General features: G+C 47.6%; 1 protein-coding gene across 4 annotated transcripts in view; it reads right to left on the reverse strand.

The window, feature by feature from the left end:
• LOC147023065 (uncharacterized) overlaps positions 1-22,854 on the reverse strand; it is a 73,998-nt gene that overhangs the window by 21,339 nt on the left and 29,805 nt on the right. For 2 of the 4 annotated variants that reach the window (XR_015059727.1, XM_085887116.1), the window contains exons 4-5: positions 12,147-12,271; positions 6,465-6,624 (exon numbers count right to left, since the gene is read on the reverse strand). Coding sequence is in view for 2 of the 4 variants with exons in the window: in XM_085887116.1 (XP_085743242.1) it covers positions 6,465-6,624; positions 12,147-12,271 (285 nt within the window). In the remaining 2 variants the exon portion in view is untranslated. Of the gene's footprint in view, positions 1-6,196; positions 6,625-12,146; positions 12,272-22,854 lie in introns of those variants that run through there. The other 2 variants (XM_085887115.1, XR_015059728.1) reach the window with 2 other exon arrangements.

Consider the following 22,854-nt stretch of genomic DNA (forward strand, 5'->3'; position numbering starts at 1 on the left):
CCTGCGCATAGAAGGTCCTCACAGCACGATTCAAGGAGACACAGAAAGCTAGCAATGTTTCGTCCATTTGTTGCGCACGTTAATTTCTTTTATAGATAACTAGTGCGGGCTGGTAGGTGCATGCCTGGATATGCGGGCCCGTAGGTGCGTACCAGTATGTGCAGCTTCGTTCCTTCGCTCTCATAAACGACGACTGGATTGGGGCATTGTTTCAATTAGATCGGACCAACCGTATCATAAATGGCCATAACTTTGTTAACACATGGGAAACATACTGAGGTCCCCAGCATCAATTGTGACGTCATATCAAACAAAGAAGAAGAAGAAGAATTGTGACGCCCCCTCTCTCTCCCCCCCCTCATCTCCTCCCCTCTCTCACCCCAAGTCTCGCCCCTCCTCTCTCCCCCCTCCTCTCTCGCCCCCCTCTCACACCCCCTCTCCCATCCCCCTCTCTCGCCACCTCCTCTCTCCCCCTCTCTTGAATTGTGACGCCCCTCTCTCTCACCCCCTCTCTCCCTCCCCTCTCTCACCCCCTCTCTCACCCCCTCTCTTGCCCCCCTCTCTCCTGCCCCCTCTCTCCCCTTCTCCCCCGCCCCCTCTCTCCCACCCCCTCCTCTCTCACCCCTCCTCTCTCGCCCCCTCTCTCTCCCCTCTTTCGCCCCCCTCTCTCCCCCCTGCTCTCTCGCCCCTCTCTCTGTAAATGTATTCACAAATGTCTACCAAGCACAACAATTAATTCAAACCTTGGGAAAAAAACAGCTTTCAAACCCTTCGGAAACAGCTGTTTCCCTTGGGAAAATTCAAACCTTGGGATTAATTAATAATTTGAACAATTAATTCAAACCTTGGGAAAAAAAAACAGCTTTCAAACCTTGGGAAACACTTGGAAAACAGCTGAAACGGATGAAGAACGATATCAAACCTTGAAAAGGCACATACTCAGGTCCCCAGCGTCGATTGTGACGTCATACCAAACGAAGAAGAATAATAATTGTGACGTCAATCGTGCAAAAAAAATAAATAAGCAAATAAATAAATAAATAAATAAACATTATTTGTGACGTCATTCGTGATGTCATAGCACCGTGTCCTGTCATTGGTTGACAGACGTTATTGGTCATTATTGGTTGACAGACAATATATAGGTCGTTATTGGTTGACAGACATTGGTCATTGTATCACGTTATTCTTTTTATTACTGTCAGTTATTGTGCTATTATTATTATTATTAATATGCTGTTATCATTATTCTGAGATATCTTTGGGGAAAATGGCATGATAAGGTGGAACGACACTTCAGTTGCGATATATACACCTTTTCAACACTGAAAAAAGCAATAAAATGGCCGTAACTTGGGAACCACTCGTCCGATTAATATCAAACATTGAAAAGGCACATCCGCGGGTCCCCGGCAATATTCCAGGCAAGTTTCAATCAAATCGGACCGGTGGTCGTCGAGAAACGGCGGTCGCATACAGACACACACACACACAGATTGCTGGAATTATAGATAGATGGAGGTGAGTGCCGTAGTCTCATGGGTCTTCCCATGAGAATCTCATGCGGAGATAAGCCAGTTTTTCGATTCGCGGTAGATCTCATAGTCATGAGGGCAATGCGCATTGCATCTGGCCATTTTAATCCAGTCTGTTCACAAATCTTGGCCGGTTTATTCTTTAGAAATCCACTCTGCCTCTCCACTGCCCTGCAGACTGTGGATGGTAAGGGCAGTTCAAATGCTGTTTGATTTGCAAAACCCGACACATCTCCTTCACCACTACGGCTGTAAAATGAGTTCCCTGATCACTCGAGATCTTACAGGGTATCCCAAACCTACAGACAAGATTCTTCATCAACAGTTTAACCACAGTAATGACATATGCTCTTCTACAGGGGTAAGCTTCAGCCCATTTTGTGAATAAGTCTATGATGACCAAAACAAACTTGAATCCACAGCACTTTGGTGGTTGAATGAAATCAATCTGGATATGAACAAATGGCCCAAAGGGTGATGGGTGGCCGCCTGGAGCCATTTGTACCCCCTTTGCCAGATTGTTCTCTTGGCAAACGTGGCAGGTCCTACAATATTGTTCTGCAACTGCACTAAAGCCCGGGGAAAACCATTGTTTCCTAATAGAGGTGCACATCCCCCCTTTGCTGGTATGCCCAGCCCCATGTGCTAAACAAGCGAGCCAGGGTAGCAGAGCTTTTGGTGCCACCACTCGACCATCAGGTGACCTCCATAGTTTGGACCCATTATCGAATTCACATCCAGACATTATCCACAAATCCCTCTCTGCTGTAGTAACAGCAGCTTGTAAAGTGTTCACGTCGTCAAGGGTTGGCGTTGCCACTGGTGTCAATACACATTGTGATACCAGTAGGGCATCATTAGTGGTGGCAGTGGCCTTGGAATCTACATCTGCCCTCGCATTTCCCTGTGAGACATCATCAGATCCGCCCATGTGAGCATCACATTTAACCACTGCAATTTGGTGAGGCAGGAGTATTGCCTGAAGCAAGTTCGCAATCCATGTACCATTCTTCACCCGTGCACCAGAGGATGTTATAAGCCCCCTTTCGCGTCAGAGGTCTCCAAATTTGTGTACAGTGGCAAATCGGTATAAATTGTCACTATTTGGCCTTCGGCTAGGCAGCATGCACGAGTAAGGGCGAACAGCTCTGTTTGCTGTGCAGAGCAGTTTGCAGCCAATCTTCCCTTTTCAATTACTTTGTGATCGGAGCAAACTGCATAACCCAATAAAATAAATAAATCCATCTGGTACCTGCGACGACGAACCATCGACATATAGAATGGACTCAGAAATTTGGATTGGTGTGTCTCAAATCAGGACGCGGTAGACATGTGTGTATGATCACTTCCTAACAATCATGAGGATCGCCATCCAGTTCTCCTGGCAGCAAACTTGTGGGATTCAATGGTGGGCACCTCTTAATCATAATGTTCAGTGGAGCTGTGAGTGAGAGTTCGTATGTCATTGCCCGTGAGGCCGACAGGTGTTGTTTTTTTTGTTTTTAACAGCATGGCGGTGACCACGTGCAGCACCATGAGAATCAAAGTGTGTCCCGCGATGAGTGGTTCTGTCGCCTGCACTGCGAGCGAAGCGGCTGCCACTGCTCTTAAACAGGATGGGAATCCTTGCGCCACCGGATCCCATTTAGCACTGTAATAGGCGACGGGCCGTAACTTATTTCCATGCTTCTGAGCCAGCACCGATTGCGCGAAGCCTTGACTCTCATTTGCATACAAATGGAAAGGTTTTTCATAGTTTTGTTTTCCCAAAGCAGGACCAGAGGACAGAGCTTGCTTGAGTGTCACGAAAGCCTCGTCTGCTTCTTGCATCCAGGACAGTGGATTGGGCGTGCTTGCTGAACCAATTTCCAGCAGGGTTGCACTAAGTTTGCATAGTCAGGTATCCACTGCCTACAATAGCCTGTTTCCCTGAGGAAAGACCCCATCTGTTTAGCGGTAGTTGGCTTGGGCAGTTTGAATATTTCAGATATATGCTCTGGAGAGATATGTCCCGTATCTCCCTTCAAAATGTGTCCCAAATATTTTACTCCTGCTGGCAAAACTGCAATTTAGCTTTTGAGGCTTAGTGTCCCTTTTCTGCGAAGGCCGTCAACAGCATCAAAGCATTTTGTTCACACGCTTCCTTCGATGTTGAACAGATCAGCAGGTCGTCAACATATTGGATCAATGTGGATCCGCTGGGGAAAACTATGTCTTCTAGGTCATTATTCAATGCTCGGGAAAACAAAGTAGGGCTTTCGGTGTATCCTTGTGGAAGCACAATCCAAGTTTTTTGCCTACTTGATACGTGAACGCGAAAAGGAACTGTGACTTGGGAGGGCTATCGGTACACTAAAGAAAGCTGAACAAAGATCAATCACAGTAAAATGGGTAGAGTTACTTGGGATACTTGACATAATGGTCGCTGGATTGGGGATGATCGGGTTGGCGGTGATCACAGCATCATTTACCACCCTCAGGTCCTGTACAAACCACCACGTCGACTTTCTGGGTTTTCACACGGGTAAGATCGGCGTATTACATTGACTGACTGTGGGAATAATTGTTCCTTGCTTCAGTAGTGCTTCCACGACGGGAGCTATCTCTGCTACCGCTTCTGGACGCAATGGGTATTGCGGTTTGCGAGGCAGCTTCTTTGATGTATCTATATTGATCTTTACTGGCTGCATGCTTCTAATGCGACCCACGTCATTAGCATGTGTTAGACGCAGCCCATGAATTCATATGAATGAGACGCAGCCCATGATTCGTTTGCAACCATGCTCAACAACCACTGACTTTACATAAGTGATGTTGGTATTCATATCAATCAGACGCAGCCCGCGATTCGTTTGCCACCATGCTCAACAACCACTGACTTTACATAAGCGATGTCGGTATTCATATGAATGAGACACAGCCTGCGATTCTTTTGCCATCATGCTCAACAACCACTGACTTTACATAAGCGATGTTGGTATTCATATCAATCAGACGCAACCCTTGATTCATTTGCCACCATTCTCAACAACCAATTTCTATGAGTGAGATAGTCGTCCAGTACAACAAATAATTAGCAGCCATCTTGCAAAATGGCGGCTATCTTTAAACTTGAGGTGACTACAGATTATGTTTTTCTTAATTCAGCTTTAATAAATGTTCAAACCAATGTTAGAGTGAAATTATAGTAACCGCTAGCGGCCATTTTGGAAAATGGCTGCCACAGCCATCAGCGGCTGAATTTGAGATGGCCCAATATCCAAATCTGTTCATAATATGTTAAGCTAATAGTGTGCCAAATTTGGTGCTTTCCTCACAAAATGCACAATTGTTATGCAAAGTTGCCCCACTACAGTGTCTTGATCATGGTTGTTGCCAGATTACCTTACTCCTCATTTTTCCTTCAAAGAAGGTGCTTGTTATACAGAGAGTGATAACTGCACAACTTCAGAAGGCACTGGCTATTTTAATTTATATTTCCGATACCATAGTGACCAAGTATGCCAGGCTGAGCACCATCGTCAGCTCCTATGTGGGCGTTGAAATTCCCAGTAGAAAGAGTCCATCATTCAGTGTTTATTATATAAATAATTTCATTGAGTTGTGTGTAGAAAGCATCTTTCTCTTCAGATGGGCTGGATAAAGTGGGAGCATATAGGCTGCAATAGAGTTGTGGATGAGTGGAATAAACTATGAGATAGTACCGTAACCGCAATCAGTAATGACAATAATAACCATTCCTTTCATGCCATGAGGCACATAGGGCTGTCGAGGCAGTTTAATTTTCGTAATAGTACAGTTTTGGACATGTCACCACTCTGACGCAAAATACTCGAATGGCTCATTACCCCCAAGAAGCTGGAACTCATTTTGCCGACCTCAGAAGGATGACAGGCTGAGTCAACCCACCTGGTGTTATTTCAACGGCCCAACAGTGGCTCAAACGCAGGACCCTAAGATCTTGAGCCAGCCACTTTAACCATGAAGCCAACACCATGCTTAACCATAATCAGTACTCTTCTTGAAGAAAGAAAGGTCAAAGCAGAAGGGTTCACAATGGGATACAAATATCCTTCTCAACCCAACCAAGCATCAGTCTTCTTCCTGGTCAAAGGATCTTGAAGCTCAGTGTGTGGTACTTCAAAGTGATTTCCAGGTGATCTCACCAACTGCAGTAATTACATCCTCTATGTTGACCAAGAGGAACAAAAACTAGGCCGTGTTTCCAGGTTAGCATTTCAAACGAAACAATGCACACGTTTACCAGCCATGTTTCTTCAACAGCCAAACAGCTAACACCGTGCAAACTTTGACAGATAGCAAGAAATAACAAGAATACAAGTCCTCATCAAGGACACAGCCCACAACCGCTCATTAAAAACTGGATAGGTGCATTTTAGATTTAAATAACTAACTAATTAAATAAATATAAAATAAATACAAAAATTACTAAACTTTGCAGAAGGATGATATATATATATATATATATATATATATATATATATATATATATATATATATATATATATATATATATATATATATATATATATATATGTATATATATATATATATATATATATATATATATATATATATATATATATATATATATATATATATATATATATATATCATATTGTATACATTGTCGAGGCTCATATGAGAGTAAACACACAGAATGTACAATAAGATAAGATAAGAGGGAGCAGGAGATAAGAGGGGTGGGAGAGGGAAGGACAAAACAGCAGGGAACAGAGACATCTGGATATCTGTGGAAGGGAGAGGGATGGGGCACAGGGTAAACAAGACAGACACTGCAGGGACTTTCAAGGATTGAAAGAAGGGAATTTGAAGGAGGTGGGTTTGGGGTGGATTAATGGGGGTAGAAAAGATCGAGGTTTTGGATGGGGGAAGATCTCAGCTCACCGCAGGAGATACCAATGATCCTAAATGTCTTGGTTTCCACAGCATGAAGCCGAGAAAGGTGAGAGGCAGGAACACCAACCCAGAGGGGAGAGCAGTACTCCATCAGGCTGTGGATGAAAGCTTTGTTTGTAGTCAGGAACTCAGGTGAGCTGAGGAAGGACTTCGCACGACGGAGGATTCCCAATCAGTGACTGGCTTTGGAGACCACGTTGGAAATGTGAAATCACCCTCCCTATTTCTGGGGAGGTTGAATCATCCATTTAATACATGATCATGGAGAAAGACAATCAATGCAACGTGATTGTTTTCTGGCTTGATGTTCCAAGCAGAGTAACTGAGATATGGAACAGAAATGGGGAGGGTGATTCACTTACATGTAAGCAAATTGACCGATCACATTATGATAAGAAACAAACAGAATGTTTTCAAGGATGTGGTCATGACTTTATTTCAAATGCAAATTCCTATGGTATGTCCTCGAGCACTTTCAAGCTTTATCATATGTTTTGCATTGCTTCGCTGTCGTTCCCCTCCACAGCTATTATATACTTCACTTTGTGCTGTGTCACGTGATTGGGTTTTCGTATATCATGCCTCGCCCGCTAGGGGTGGCAGGAGTGTGCTTCTGGTCACGCAATAAAGCGGAGTAGATGGTGGCCCGCGTGCTTCTTGCGTCCCACTGCACCTCGTACACTCTAGTTGGCTGACGAGGATGGTTGAATACGGACTTATGCCCGTTTTCGACGGGGACGACTTCGAATTGTTTTCGGAGCAATTGGAATGCTATTTCCACGCGAACGATGTGGTCGACGAACGAAGTCGATCTTGCTCGCTTTGCTTTCGCTGGAGCATTATCGGCTGCTGGGTGATTTAGTGGCACCGAACAGGCCCCGGGATGACGAGCTGTCGTTTCGGGACATTGTGGAGAAAATGAAAGCACACATGGCACCGGAGAAGTCATTGCAGCTCGCTCAATTCCAGTTCGATCGCCTCTCGAAAGGGGCAGAGGAACGCGTCGCTGAGTTCGTGGCGCGGATTAAGCATTCTTCCGTGGCCTGCAAGTTCACGGCGGGGGAGCGGCCAGCTCGGCTCAGAGATCGTTTTGTTGCTGGTTTACGAGATGCGAAGATGGTTTCAGTGGTTTTACGGCTGAGGGATGAAGCCATTACATTCGACTCGGCGGTCAGCACGGCTACGGCGGTCGAGCAGACTCGCGGGGATGTTCGAGCCATCACCGGCCACGCGGGGTCGCGAGCACCCTGGGACGCGCGCACGACCTTCGATGCGGGTCGGACGTCGCCACGCGGCCGCGCGTGCGGCGGGGTGACCCTGCGTACATGCTTGGGATGTGGAGGTCGACACCTGCGCCGTGCATGCCCGTGTAAAGGCAACGTGCGTTTGAATTGTCACAAGGTGGGTCATTTGGCGCGTGTGTGCCGTGGGGCACCGGCCACCGTTAAGGTCATGGACGGTGATGTGCGAGGCGACTCGGGGCGGAACCAGCGGCCGTTGTTGAGCCTGTTTTCAATTGGCCCGGCGATGACACGCACGATGACGGTGGAAGTCGAAGTGAACGAAACGCCGATCACGTTCCAGGTCGATACGGGAGCAGCGGTGTCGCTCATCGGCGAACAGACCGCGCGTAGACTCAACGGCTTGAGGCTTATCAGGTCAGACCTCATGCTGTTCACGTACACCCGCGAGAAGATAACGCCAGTCGGGATGGCAGACGTGTCTGTGCGGTACCAAGGCCAGGTCGCCGTGCTTCGGGTGTACGTCGTGCGGGGGAGCGGGCCGTCTCTCCTCGGCCGAGATTGGATGGCCCGCATCAGGCTAGACTGGGCCGCAGTTCACCTTGTGAAACCCGTGCCAAGCCAGTGGGAGGATCAGTTGGAGGAGATTCTTCAGAGACATCAAGGGTTGTTTAGCGACGACCTTGGGAAACTCAAGGGCATGGAGGCGAAACTCTTCTTGAAGGAGGGGTGGTTCCTCGGTTTTGTAAACCGCGTCCGGTGCCGTATGCCCTGCGGGACAAGGTCAAGGGTGAACTGGATAGGCTGGAGGCCTGTGGAGTGATCGAACGGGTGTCGTGCTCAGATTGGGCCACCCCGGTCGTCACGGTGCTGAAACGGAATGGAGACGTCCGATTGTGCGGGGACTTCAAATCCACGGTTAACCCGGGGCTCAGCGTGGAGCAATATCCATTGCCGTCAATCGATGAAATATATGCGCGATTGGCGGGGAGTCAATAATTCACGAAGCTAGACCTGCGTGATGCATATTTTCACCTGTCGATGGATCCCGGGAGTAGCGAGCTTTTGACAATCAACATGTGTCAAGGACTCTATCGATATACCCGACTTTGTTTTGGGATTGCTTCGGCCCCAGCTTTGTGGCAGAAAGCCATGGATCAGGTTTGCATTGGCCTGCCCGCTCAGACCTACCTGGACGATGTGCTCATTGCGGGGAAAACGGCGGACGAGCATCTTGCGAACATTGCCCGAGTGCTGACAAAGCTAGAAGCGTGCGGCCTGCGCTTGAACAGGGACAAGTGCGCGTTCTTCAAGCAGCGCTTGGAATACCTCGGGCACATCATCACGCCGGAGGGGCTGTTGAAAGGTCCTCGGAAGGTGGAAGCGATTCAACACATGCCACCGCCTCGCGACAAGACGCAGCTGCGCTCATTCATTGGTATGGCCCAGTATTACCAAAGGTTCGTGCGCGGCCTCAGCTCACAACTTGCGCCGTTAACACGGTTGCTCAAGAAGGATGAGCGCTGGGCTTGGGGGCCTGCACACCAGGCGTCGTTCGACCGCGTCAAGCGGCTGCTCACAGAGGATACGGTTATCGTGCACTACGAGCCTGCGCGTCCGCTCCTATTGGCATGCAACAGCTCTGCATATGGCATCGGGGCAGTGCTCTCCCACAGGATGGACGATGGTTCCGAGCGGCCTGTTTGTTTTGCATCCCGGACCCTGTCCACAGCAGAGCGCGGATATGCCCAGATTGAGTGTGAGGCTCTCAGCCTCGTCTGGGGTGTGCAGAGGTTTCATCAATATCTGCTGGGGCGGCATTTCACTTTGCAGACGGATCACAAACCGCTTTAATTTATCCTGAGACCCGAACGCGGGGTGCCGGTGGTAGCAGCCGCGCGAATACAGCGGTGGTGTCTGTTTCTGGGTGCTTACGATTATGATATTCAGTTCCGAAGCACCGAGAAGCATGCTAACTGTGACGGGCTCTCACGCTTGCCGTGTGCAGAGGGTCCAGCTGCGTCTGAGTTGAGCGACCGGGTCGATGTGTTCGCGCTGGGCCAGGTCCAAAGCGGGCCGGTCACGGCCAGGCAGGTCGCGGTGGAATCGGCTCGTGATCCGGTGCTTGCCCGTGTCGTCCAGGCGATTTCTACGGGGAATTGGAGCAATTTGCCTTCGACACCGGCATTTCAACCTTTCACGTCACGCGCAGCGGAGCTGTCGTTGGTCCAACGGTGCGTAATGTGGGGAATGAGGACCGTGATTCCACCGAAGTTCAGGCAGCGGTGTTTGGATGAACTGCATGTCAGTCACCTTGGCATCGTGAAGACCAAGAGTCTTGCTCGTAGCCTGTTGTGGTGGCCGGGGTTGGACGAAGACATTGAGCAGTTGGTTAAGCGTTGTGGCACGTGCCAGACAGATGCTGATAACCCGCGTCGAGCTTCGGGTCTCTGGCCTGTGCCAGACCGAGCTTGGCAGAGGGTCCATGTAGATTTTGCGGGACCGGTTAATGGCAAAATGTTTTTGATTGTGATCGATGCATTCTCTAAATGGCCGGAGGTTGTAGTAATGCAGCATACATCAGCAAAAATTACAGTAGAGAAGCTGAGGACGATCTTTGCTAATAAAGGGTTGCCGGAGATCCTGGTCTCTGATAATGGTCCGCAGTTCGTCGCGGGTGTATTTGATGAGTTTATGCGCCAGAATGGTATTCGGCACCTAAGGTCCGCACCGTATCACCCTGAGACGAATGGCCAAGCTGAGTCGTTTGTCAAGATGTTGAAGCGGGCTTTGCGCAGGGGGGGTGTTCCACCTGTGCAGACGGTGGTCGATGTCTTTTTGCTCCATTACAGGAACGCAGTTCATCCTGTCACGGGTGATTCGCCTGCTATCCGTCTCTATGGACGGGCTTTGCGGTCCAGGCTGGATTTGCTGCGACCTGGAGGGTCGGGGAGTGGGGCAATGTCGCGTCCGACGCGGCTGCGCAGCTTCGAGGTGGGGCAGCGGGTAATGGTACGCGATTATTTCCACGGTTCCAAATGGGTGCCGGCGGTGGTCTCTGTGGTGCTGGGGCCGGCGAATTGCATGGTGCGGACTGATGGTGGGGATGTGTGGAAGCGGCACGTGGACCAAATGCATGATCGCTGTTCAGCGTCACCCCCCCCCACACCTCCCCGGGCCGAACGATGCGGGACCCCCACCGGTAGTATCGCCGGCACCTGACGTTGTGTCGCCGGGGCTGGTTGGGCCGACGCCAAGGGGGTCTTCGCCTGATGCTGTCCTACCCGGGGACGTCGAGCAGGCTGGGCGGTCGGGGGTGTCTGGTGTTGCGGAAAGTGCGAGTCCGGCGAGGGTGTCACCTCGACCGAGCCGGGAGGCGTCTGAGCCTGGGCTGTCTGGTGGCGCTGCCCGTCCGAGGCGGGTCAGAGTGCGGCCGCGGTACTTGGAGGATTATGAGTGTTGATGGGTTTCAGATGGTCATGTTGTGATTGTCCGTTCATCATGTGACGGGTCATTTTACGAGGGGAGGAGTGTGCTGTGTCACGTGATTGGGTTTTCGTATATCATGCCTTGCCCGCTAGGGGTGGCAGGAGTGTGCTTCTGGTCGCGCAATAAAGTGGAGTAGATGGTGGCCCGCGTGCTTCTTGCGTCCCACTGCACCTCGTACACTCTACACTTCAACATAACAGACCTGTGTTCTCAGCAAATATGTTATTCAGCACTCATTAATTAGAATTATGCATTACTGCTTCACTGGTGCACGACTCACTGGTGCCAACCAAAGTAGCTTTAAGTTGCCAACACAGTGAAACAAAGAAAAGATTATATATGCAATGATCCATTATCAAGTATATTTTAAAGTATCAGAGCAGCACACATAAGAGATGGGGGTGGTACACATTTCATTTAACTAAGCATGAACTAATTAATCAGAACCTTCACCAGGCCCAGATGTGCTTGGGCCAGGACGGGGATTATACATTGGTTATTATTATTGTCATATGGTTTGAAAGTCATCTGATTTGAAATGTTCGCTTTGAGTGGTACAGTGGGGGTATTGAGTATTTTCTAGTGGATTCAGGAGAGCACTTTCTCAATACGAGAAGGGCAAACATATTAATCAATGATCAGCGGACTAAGTTTTTAAAAGCTCTGTTACAAATTGATGGAATTATCAAGATCACAGTGTATTTGAACAGAGATTCTATTCCACTCACTCGTGGCCTGTCAGGCAAACATTGTAACAATGAAACTCGCAAATTACAGGCAGTCCACCCTGCAGATGTAACACGTTTTGAGGAGATGAGCAAACAAAGAAACTCATACCATGAGCAATTCATTCTGCAAATGTAATGAGTTCTGACTTTCTCATTGTGAGAGACCCGATAAGCATGTTTAATGCTGCAGACAATTTAAATCTTTATCTCACCTTTGTCTCAGTGCCTTTGCAGATGATGTTTCTTGGCAAACCATTCCTTATATCTGTGTCAGAGTGGCGGCCCATCCAGGATTGTGTCCAATAGCCAAGGAGACTGTTCAGACAGCACCAACGCTCTGCACAGAGTATGGTCCCAATGAATGGATGGATGGATTCCTTATATGGTGACAAAGTAACTTTAGGCAATGCTTTACAACAGATTTTATAGTTCCATATTGTTTAAAAGCTTTTGAAAGCAAATTAAGAGAAATGAGTATATAATTTGTGCACAAGAGCCCTTATCTCAACATGAAAAAGATTTTCTCTCCCATCCTGATCCCTCTCTCTCCCATCCCGATCCCTCTCTCTCCCACCCTTATCCCTCTCTCTGGCCCCTTTCCACCTCCCTCCTCTCTGTCCTCTCTCCCTCCTCCCTCCCTTTTTCTCCCCCACCCCTTTTTTATTATTCCCATCAGCGAAGCGATGGGTTGTCTTTGCTAATCGACTACAAATGGATGAGGTGTGTGTGTGTGTGTGTGTGTGTGTGTGTGTGTGTGTGTGTGTGTGTGTGTGTGTGTGTGTGTGTGTGTGTGTGTGTGTGTGCGTGTGTCAGCGCGTGGGTGCGTGGGTGCGGCGTATGTGTCATACTTTTTGTCTATTCATTAATTACGCACTATTTGAATGTACATTTTGACCCTTTAGACTGCTGAGACCCCTTCAAACTTTAAGACCCCCAAGACCCTGAAGACCCTTTAAGACCCCCAAGACTCCAAAAACCCAGAAGACCCCCCCAAGACCCTCGAGACCATGAAGACCCCTTAAGACCCCCAAGACAAACAAGACCCCAAAGACCCCCAAGACCCAAAAGTCACTGAAGACCCAGAAGACCTAAAAGACCTCCAAGACCAAAAAGTCAACGAAGACCCATAAGACCCCCAAGAAAACCAAAAGTCACAAAAGATCCCCAAGACCTCCCAAGAACCAAAAGTCAATGAAGACCCCTAAGACCCCAAAGTCACTGAAGACCCCAAAGACCCTCAAGACCCCAAGAACCTGAAAGTTCCAAAAGTCTGCGAGGGCATAAAAGTCCCGGAGGGCCCAAAAGACACCGAAGACTGTAGATCCTGTAGACCCTTTAAGACTGAACTGGACTACAAAAAAATCTGTGAGAATTCCCATGTTTTAAACATACGCCATGTTAAGGAATATAAAGCAACTTAATATGTCCTTCGACCATGGCATGGCATTCATTATAATTACAAAATATATCACAAAAAAAAATGATAACATTGTAACAATGCATATATTAATTTACACTAATAATATTTACAACAATAATAATAATAGTAGTATCATATGGCAATAATAATAACGAAAATATATAATCCCCGCGTTGGCCCCAAGCACATATTGGCTTGGCGAAAGGCAAGCTAATGCTCAAGCAGTACAGCAGGCAGGTATGCAACAAAGCTGTGAAGACAAATGAAAATTTGGTCCATCGGAACAATGGGTCCACTAGTACTAATAAAAGTGTGTGTGTGTGTGTGTGTGTGTGTGTGTGTGTGTGTGTGTGTGTGTGTGTGTGTGTGTGTGTGTGTGTGTGTGTGTGTGTGTGTGTGTGTGTGTGTGTGTGTGTGTGTGTCCATCTCTTCCATAGCTCCAAAACCATGAAACCTAGCAGCCTGAAACTACTGTGCAGACAATTCCATTTCGTGAAGAAAAGATAAAGGAATGTGCAGAAAGTGGAACTTCATTTGGCACAATGCCGTGTTCTCTCACCTGCTTTTACAATCTATGATGATAGAGTCGACAGGGGTCCTTTTTTTGGTATTTACGAATGCATTTTTCTTTTTCCTGTTTTGTGCGATTTGCTTTCATGATAAAATATAAATGTAAATGCACTAATAGGTCCTGCAATGTATTAATAGTCAGTAGTGACTGAAAACAGGTACGGAGACAGCACACATGGAGCTTGGACATGGTGGGGTTTCTGAGCCTTGTTGTGTTTGTTCAGTGCATTTCTTAATTTCCCCATCTTGTTTACTTGTTTTTTTTACCATCTTCTTTATCTTGTTTGTCCTATGTTTTCATTCGTCTTTTCCCTTCCTGTTTTTCACCGGCCTTCCTCCTGTCTGGTAGGCCTCGCCCACCAAGCAGGAGGGAAGACCAGTGCTACCCTTCGCCACCTCTTCCCTCCTTCCCTCTCCCCCTTTATCCCTAGTGTTGGCCCCACCCTCCCCAGAACCCCAGTATAGTGTTTTCAGTTGGTTAAGGATGGTGCCGTTCCAGCTAGTGAGACTTTTGGTTGAGAGGTTTTGTTGGGTGTGCAGGGGTTTATGGCTACCGACTTTTTTTCCTCATCTCTTTGGCCCAAGGCTTTGATGTGTCCTTCTTGTCCGCTGGAAGGCTTGCCAAGTTCTGGGTGCGGTGGACTGCCACTCGGTCAGCTGAGTCTCTGGCTGATTGGGTGATCGAGGCCCCTCGATCATGAGAGGGTCATGATGGTCCACCTCTGCAATGATAGCATTACAGATTATTATGTTAAGTTTTGGTTGTCTCGCTTTGTGAATGTCAAAACCCCACCACGGTTTATCCGAAATGGTTTGGGTATATGGAGTGGGACTCGGCAATATCGCGTCAAGTTACGGGTTAAGGATGATGGAACGGTCACCCACAACTCTAACAGGATTGTTATTGGGATGGAACATGGGCAAGTATCTTACGCGGGGCAGCCCAAAGTGTTCCGTGGATGCAGTAAACTATCACATTATTTCTGGGTGGAAAGAACAATTTTTCTCCCAGTGTGGACAGTTGGGACATTTAAGCGAGCGCTGCACCACACAGGTGCAGTGCAGCCTTTGTGGTGCATTGGGGCACACCTTCCACTCCTGCCCACAGAGTTAGGCCAGTAAGATGCGTGCATCTGTGGGTGGGTAGGGGTATTGCCCCTGTGCCAAGCAGGGGAGCTGTGCCTGTTTTGCCTTCCTCCCCCACCCACCCTTCCTCCTCCCCCACTCCCCCAACAGTTGAGGATGAGGGAGGGATGGAGGAGGAGGATGAGAAGGAGGAGAAGGCGTTGGGGCCATAGTCCTCAAGCCTCCTAAAGAGAGAGACCTGGATGTGGTTTTGTCGGGTGTCGGGGCCCACTGTGGTGTAAAAGGAGGAACCGACTAAGGTGGCTCCGGCAGCGGGGCCAGTGGACGTGCCTGTCTCAGAAGCTGCTTCACTTGTGGAACAGTTGATTGTGAGGAGCTCCTCTGGTGCAGAGGACAATGAACAATAGACGCCAATTAAAAAGTGCCAGCGGAGGAGCAAGGAAAGAGAGGGAAGGCTCCCCTGGGCAAGGCCCCACAGAGCAAGAACAATCTAGCAGAAGCCAAGGGCACTGTGGGGTCAAAAGTCCCCCATTCGTCCAGCCACCCATCCAGGTCCAGGGTAGAGCTCGCTCGGTGGGGTCGGGATCAGCCAGGAAGGGCTGCAGCTGGTCTCCAGAGGACCTCTCCCTGATCTTCCCATTCCCATCCCCCTCCCCCATCCCCGTTCTTCCCCTTCCCATCCCATGACCCTCGTCCCCATACTCCGGAGACGACTGCAGCCTTAACATTCATGGACATGCTGGGGGGCCTCTCATTCTCCTCGGGCAACAAGGGGCTGCCTGATAACTTCTTGTCTCTGGAAGGGGAGGACTTGGCTCAGCTGCCCAGGGAGAACGTTTGTATTGATGATGAGTGGCTCTCCAGCATGCTTGGGGCCCCCAGCTGCAGGAATAACTGAAGGAGGAAGAAGCATCATAGCATGTTGTGTACTGTCAATGAGGCAGGAGCTTCATAGGTCCTAAGACTCCCCTTCTGTGCTCTGCACCTTGGTTGGTGATTAATGTGCTAACACTTATAAATTTTAAAGTAACATCTTTATACGTACGGGGAGTCTGTACCAAAGTCCGGAGTGTCATTGTCTTTGAAGAACTATACAATTTTTAATGGGACATCTGCATTTTGCAGGAATGTCATATTCCACACGGGGAGTATGGATACCTCCATGCAAATTGGCGGTGCGGAGAGTCTTATTGGTCTGGAAGTAATACTAACAGTGCGGCAGGATTAGGGTTCTTTATTAAGAGTCTGAATGTCAAGCTCCTTGGTTTACATTAAATTATTCCTGGGTGATTGGCCTCGATCATGGTGGTTGTGTCATCGACCCCCCTGACCTGTTCAATGTGAACGCCCCTCAGAGAGGGTGTGAAATAGTGGAGTTCCTGCACCAGTTGGAGCTCCTCCTTTCCACTTCTACCACTATGATTGTTGGGGAGATTTTAACATAGATGTCGACAGATTTGTCCAGGACTCATCGACACGGGCCCTTAAAGGGCTTGCTCAGGATTATAGGCTGAGGGACACATGTGCGTGAAAGAGTAATATCACCTGGACTGATAAGGCTGGTACCAGACGGGCTAGGATCGATTCCTTCCTTTTGTCATGAATTTTTTGCGATCCGGACATGGTACTTCACGCAGTGGCCTTTTTAGACCACCATTGTTTGTCTTTGGGTATAGAATTAGATGGGGTATGCGCTCAGTGCTCTGAACTTTGGAAATTTACCTGTCACCTTTTGCGGGATGACAGTTTAGTGCTTTCCGATGTTCGGAAGTATAGGAATTGACAAAACATTCGGTGCCTCTTCCCTACCTCAGAAGCCTGGTGGAAGGAGGTGAAATGTAGGACCGCAGCGTTTTTCTGTACAGCCAGGCAAATGAGGGCTGTGGGGAAATGGGAGCATTTTAAGCTCTTGCATGTGTACCTCCAATGCTTGCATAAGAAACTCTGCGAAGGAATTGATGTGTCAGAAAAAAATCGGCTGGGTGAAGGGGAGGATTTTTGGCCTCCTCAAAGCCAGGGCGAGGACCATCATCTTCCGGAGCAGAGTGCAAGTATTGTAGGGGAATGAAAAATGTACCAGATTATTCTTCCAATGATGTACCAGTGGACAAAATACTGAAAGGGAACTGAGGTGGACACATAGCAAAATAAAGGACAACCTCTGGACTACAAAATTAAACTGGCAACCTAGACAAGGCCCTGAAAGAAGCTGAGGTACACAAAGATGAAGAAAGATGAAATTGAAAATTTTTGAAAAACTTACTGGAGCACAAAATGAAATTGAAAAATTGACTGGAGCACAATGGCCTCAGATTGTATCAAAGAGAAAATAATGTACCACAATGAGGGAGATCTTCATCTTGCAATGACTAATGCTCAAGTCAATGCCATTGAAAGACCGTGCCTCTGAGATTTCCAACATGGAGGCATCAACTTGATGCAATTTCACGAAAGCCAAAGTATTGTTGCGGTTCTGAAAACCGCATGCCTCTTAGGCAACGGCATCCATCATACAGTGGTCCCCCGACAGTTATTTCAATAATATACGTGCAGTGAGACCTTTCCCTCATGCCTAATGGATCAAATGGGACAAAGTGCGTGTGTGAATCTCATAGTTAGGTCTGATTATATCTCTATTTTCATTCCAACTCTTTTCCTCTTATTCCTGAAATAAATCCAAGCAGGCACTGCACCCAGACGGCCGCTTCTAAAAATCACAGTAACATCCTCCACGATAAGAATGCGTCCTCGCAGAGACCAAAGGAAGCACAACGTACATGATAGAAAAATCCTCCGCCGCTAGATATGGTGTCAAAGGGAAGAGTAGAACCATACGTTAAATCCCAACACCATACAGGATGCACGTGGCATGCTCTTTTCAACCCGAATTATATCCAATCCTTTCCTTCAATCCATCGCACAGTACGGGGCATGCATGGCACACATCTCTATTCGAGTCTGCGTTTGGGTTTACAATAACATCTTACCGTCGATCTTCGCTCGCCACCGGTGTCTCCCACGGACGATGGAGGTCTTCTCGCGTCTCCACCTTGATGTAGCCGCCACCAAGCAGAGGCATGCTGTATGGCCCGGATCGCTCGGGCTGCATGGCGTACAACGGAACAAACGCATTGACCAGCGCTAAATGCAGGTCGCCGGGGGTGCCCGGGCGGGCATGTGGGGCTGACGCGCCCCTCGGCAGTCACCGAGGCATGGCCTAGGAGTTCGGTGCAAGGCAATTCATAGCACGGAGTTCAGAGCGAGACAATTTCACAGCTCCGCGATCTCTCGCCGGATGTACAATAAGGCCGTTTCTGGCCATAGCAGCTGGGCCATGTGGTAGTCGGGACCCAATGGGAGCGCCCGATTTGGGTGATGATGCATTGCTTCGAGGCGGAGCCCCGCCCTGCACCATCGGACCTTTCAAGGACGGATCGTGAGGCCGTCCGGAGTGGTAGTCGTATTCGGCGTCGTGGCTGTCCTCATTATCTTTGCCTGGCTTTGGATCGATCTCTGCTTTGCCTGCTGCTCCACAAGTCCGCTCTGCCATTCCGCCCACTCACTCTTGATCTCCGCCTTCTCTGGAATCTCCACTCCCTCGCCGCTGGCTCCACCCATCCACCTTCTCCACCCATCCTTGCCGCTGGATATGCCTCTTGCCGCTGGACAACGCACTCACCTGGCTCCACCTAAAGTCCCTTCCTCAAACCTGATGGCCTTGCCCTTTCTCTGGATCGGTGCAGATGCTTTGCCAGCACTGTAGCCAAGCAGGAGATGATGCACCAACAATCAAGGAGAAATCGTTCAACGGAGCATCCCCCCAAAACGTACTGGGTGGTGCGGTTGGTCAACCGTACAAGGTATTATGAGATTGTTATCCTCATCTCCTCTTCTTTTTTCTCATCATCTCCTCTTCATCGTGGTGTGTGTGTGTGTGTGTGTGTGTGTGTGTGTGTGTGTGTGTGTGTGTGTGTGTGTGTGTGTGTGTGTGTGTGTGTGTGCATGCGTGCGTGCCTGTATTTCATGGCACCTGTCCTCGTTTAAGTTAAGATTGCAGAAGAATGATATTGGGATAGGTCTGTTCTGTATCTGCTTTAGTAAGTTGCTTGTTTTGTTGACGCACCTCACATTTCTTTCAATCTCTGCTTACACACAACAATAAATCTATTCACTGTGCCACATATTTTTCCTCACCTGCCTGTTAATAAATGATTGTGTAGAAATGTTCCCAGCTCGTTTTTGCCTTTTCTTTCATTTTTTCAGCATGGTACGCTTCCTCGCCGAGCTGGGACTTTATTCCCAACGATCCGTTCTTTAAGCCGGTACGTTCCTTGGCAGTGTCGCTCGGCTGCATCTGATCCGGTAAGGAGACCCGGTTCGGACAAGGTGTACTGAGAGCGTGTCCCCTGGTAATTAGGTCACGTGATTATTTTTAGGTAACCGATATTAGACGGAGTACCCTAAGTCACGTGGTTGAGTTATTGGCATTCACAGTCGGTTCGCAACCTGATGTTCGCAATCACGGAGTTATCTGTGTGCAACGGTCTGCGATTCTGGGGAGTCTGGTGGGAACCCGAGATAGTTTCCCCCCTTAGTGTTCTTCTCCCCCGACCCCCGGCCACAACAGTATGTTGGGGAAGACATGAAAAAAAAATTATTCTTAGGAAGCATGTTCTCGGTTCAATCGATGAGGATTTGAAAGCACTTGCAGGTCAGGATAGAGCCTGGACATTTTCTTGTCTGTGTGATTTGCAGGAACATCAATGTGATATGTTCCTGATATGTGAGTGGGTACTGATTGGCTGGATTAAGACAGACAATCACAAGAACAGCATGGCTGTTGGCTATTTAATATCGATTGAATATCTTTGAAGCACCATCAGGCATGTTGCTCTGTCAATGCAGACCAGGGTAATTTCCTAGTTTGCTTTTCCAGAACTTGCATGCTGAAGTGTATTTCAAAATATCATGAAATATACTTTAGCATGCAAGCTAATTATGCACAAATAATTCAATAAGCACCAGAAAACACATGTCACCTTTTACAAAGATATACAAGAAAACCTCGACACAGGAGGCCATTTGATCCATCATACCTGTGCTTGTCTGCACCCCATGAACTTGATCCTTCAGCTTACTCATCTTTTAGGTACTCACCACATTCTTACCATGAACTGTATCCAACAATATCTACATCCATTCAACATTTACAGGCAGGGAATATGGTCGAGATAGCAGCACACAATGGTGGGATTTTTGGCATCCCCAACTTCAATTGAGACCGACATCTCGTGTTGCATCCCCATCTAAGGACTGCGTGCGCCTAGATGCAGCGCTCCTTGCAACACACAATCAGAATGGCAATTTTATTTGTTTGTTCCCATTGTTTATCAAACCTAGACTTGGTGCAATGGCAAGCACACAGCCAATTTTTCTATCCCTCTACCTTTCATCACCAGTAATGTGCAGCTTCTTACACAAAAAGGAAATGGTTCTTAATGTCCTTATGTTATTTACCAAATGTAAAGGATGTCCACATCTTGTTACCCTGTGTAACTTCGGATTTATCTCTAGTACAGTTAGGTTTTTGTTGCATGTACGTTTATTACATAATTACCTGACATTACATGTACCTTTTAATAATGGTACATAGCTCAAGTATCCAATGGATTGGTTTGTGCATCGTCATTCTCATAACAGAGAATGATTCTGTGCCAGCTTCTCTTCTGTGCGACATTTTCCTGAGATTATAGTGAGATATTTGAGAGATTACAAAATGAAATGCATCCCTGATATTAGCGAATCTACCGACACGCGTTCTTAAATCATTTAGTCGCAGCTATCGTACATTTTCAATTGGTCTGAAAAAAAAAATTGGTGAGTATTTTATTGATTTGACAAAACATTGTGGACACCCTGTATGTTGGACCAGGATTCAATTATGGATTGGCACACTTGTTTGTACCATTAAATTGAGCATTATTACTGTCGCCAAATTTCTAATTTGGCCAGGGTTGTGGCGATAACTCACTTATTATATGTCGAAAAATAGCGTGGGATTTTTAGTGTCCAGCAGAAACAATTGCTGGGAGATGGGTCCCCAGTTTAATGGCTAAGTCACAGACAGCACATCCATTGATGTAACAACGCCCATCCTGCAAAACACGAGGATGACAGTTTATTTATGTTGGGCATCAAACCCAGAGAAGACTTCTCAAAGGCGAGTCCATTTCATCTGTCCTATCCTGCCAACCCTATGGTCATCTCTTCGAGATCATGATTTCGATAAATTTCCATCCTGCCAAAACTCTCCTGAATCCATATACTGGGTGTTTGTGCCTCTGTGGATTCATTGGTTCATACTCAGAATTACTGTTCTTCCTATCCCATTCTTACACAGACCATAACATCCCATCTGAAGAATACTGCTTGGAAAAGCAAAGATTTCCATCAATTTAACACATTGAATATTGATTAAATATCTGAATTGCCTGAGTGTCAGACTCTGAAAGGCACATATTTGATTTCAAGCTGTTTTTTCTGGAATGATTATTTCCTGCTTGTCGACATTCTGGCTGAAGACATGAACTAAACAGATGTTAGCTTGCCCATTTGACCTTCCCCTAGTATGACAGATGATGATACCATGCTGAATCTTGATGACATATACCTTGTACAGCTTTTTGTGATGGTAAAGTTGTGTCCTTGCACCAGAACCACCTGCCCATGGAAGCTGATGGATACAGTGGCTTATCTTATTGATGAACAACTCGTCATTGGCTCCTTCCAATGTTCAACTTCAACAGTCTTGACAAAGCCGGTGAAAAAAGGTCAATTTGATCCTTTAAACAAAGCAGCCACAGAGGTGATACCTGATTAGGCATGTTCACATGATTAGGCATGTATTTTTTCATTTTCTCTTTAATATTGGCTTGCTTTCTTTTGGGTGGAGGAGAAGCATGTTAACAATGGGCAGAGGAGCTAGTTGTGAGCCAATGGATATCTATATCTAGTGCCCAACTGTGTCTGCGGCATCCTCCTGCAGTTGAGTTACTTTTTTTGAGGTAGTTGGTGGTAGAATTTGCACTCTGGCCACCGTAAAACCCTTCATGCCACAAAACAAAAGAAAAACGCAAACAAAATTTGCCGTTGTGTGTGTTGGGGTGGTGCTGAGGTGTCGTCCAGCAGATGACGGTCTCCTTGGGTTAACCTGAGGTGGTCCCTTCGGGTATGTGCTTGGAATGTCCTGTCCCTAAGAGAGGATGATCACCTCTCTGTTATCATCTGAGCTCAAGCGTTTGGACATCGGTATTGCAGCACTCTCTGAGGTTCGTAGACCAGAGAGTGGCGAGATCATGGCGGTTGGTTACACCTACTATTGGTCTGGTTGCTCTGATGGTTACCATACCAAGGAGTTATTGAACCTGTGTCCAATCAACTGACTCAAACAATAATTGAGGTAACAACGGGCAACGAGCAGAATATGAGACGAAGGATTTGTCACTCTTTGGTTGTCGTTGGCTGGTCTCTGGATATGCTCTGACTGAAGCAAGTGATCTCACTGTGAAGGATGCATTCTATGCCACGCTCAAGTCTGTGGTTGATCAATGCCCCAGGCGAGATACTCTTCTCATCTTGGGGGATTTCAATGCATCAATTGGAACTGATAGAGATGGTTATGAGACGTGTGTTGGCCCTCATGGGTCTAGAATTGTGAACCAGAATAGCACTAAATTCCCTAACTTTCAAGAAGTCATGGATTCATGGTTTCAGCACCCACAAGCTCATCGCTGGACTTGGTATTCTAACGCTGGCGGAGTGGCAAAGGAGATTGACCATATGCT

This window comes from Eptatretus burgeri, chromosome 7, assembly GCF_056783735.1.
Source record: "Eptatretus burgeri isolate ZD-2024b chromosome 7, Ebu_testis_v1, whole genome shotgun sequence".
NCBI lineage: Eukaryota > Metazoa > Chordata > Myxini > Myxiniformes > Myxinidae > Eptatretus > Eptatretus burgeri.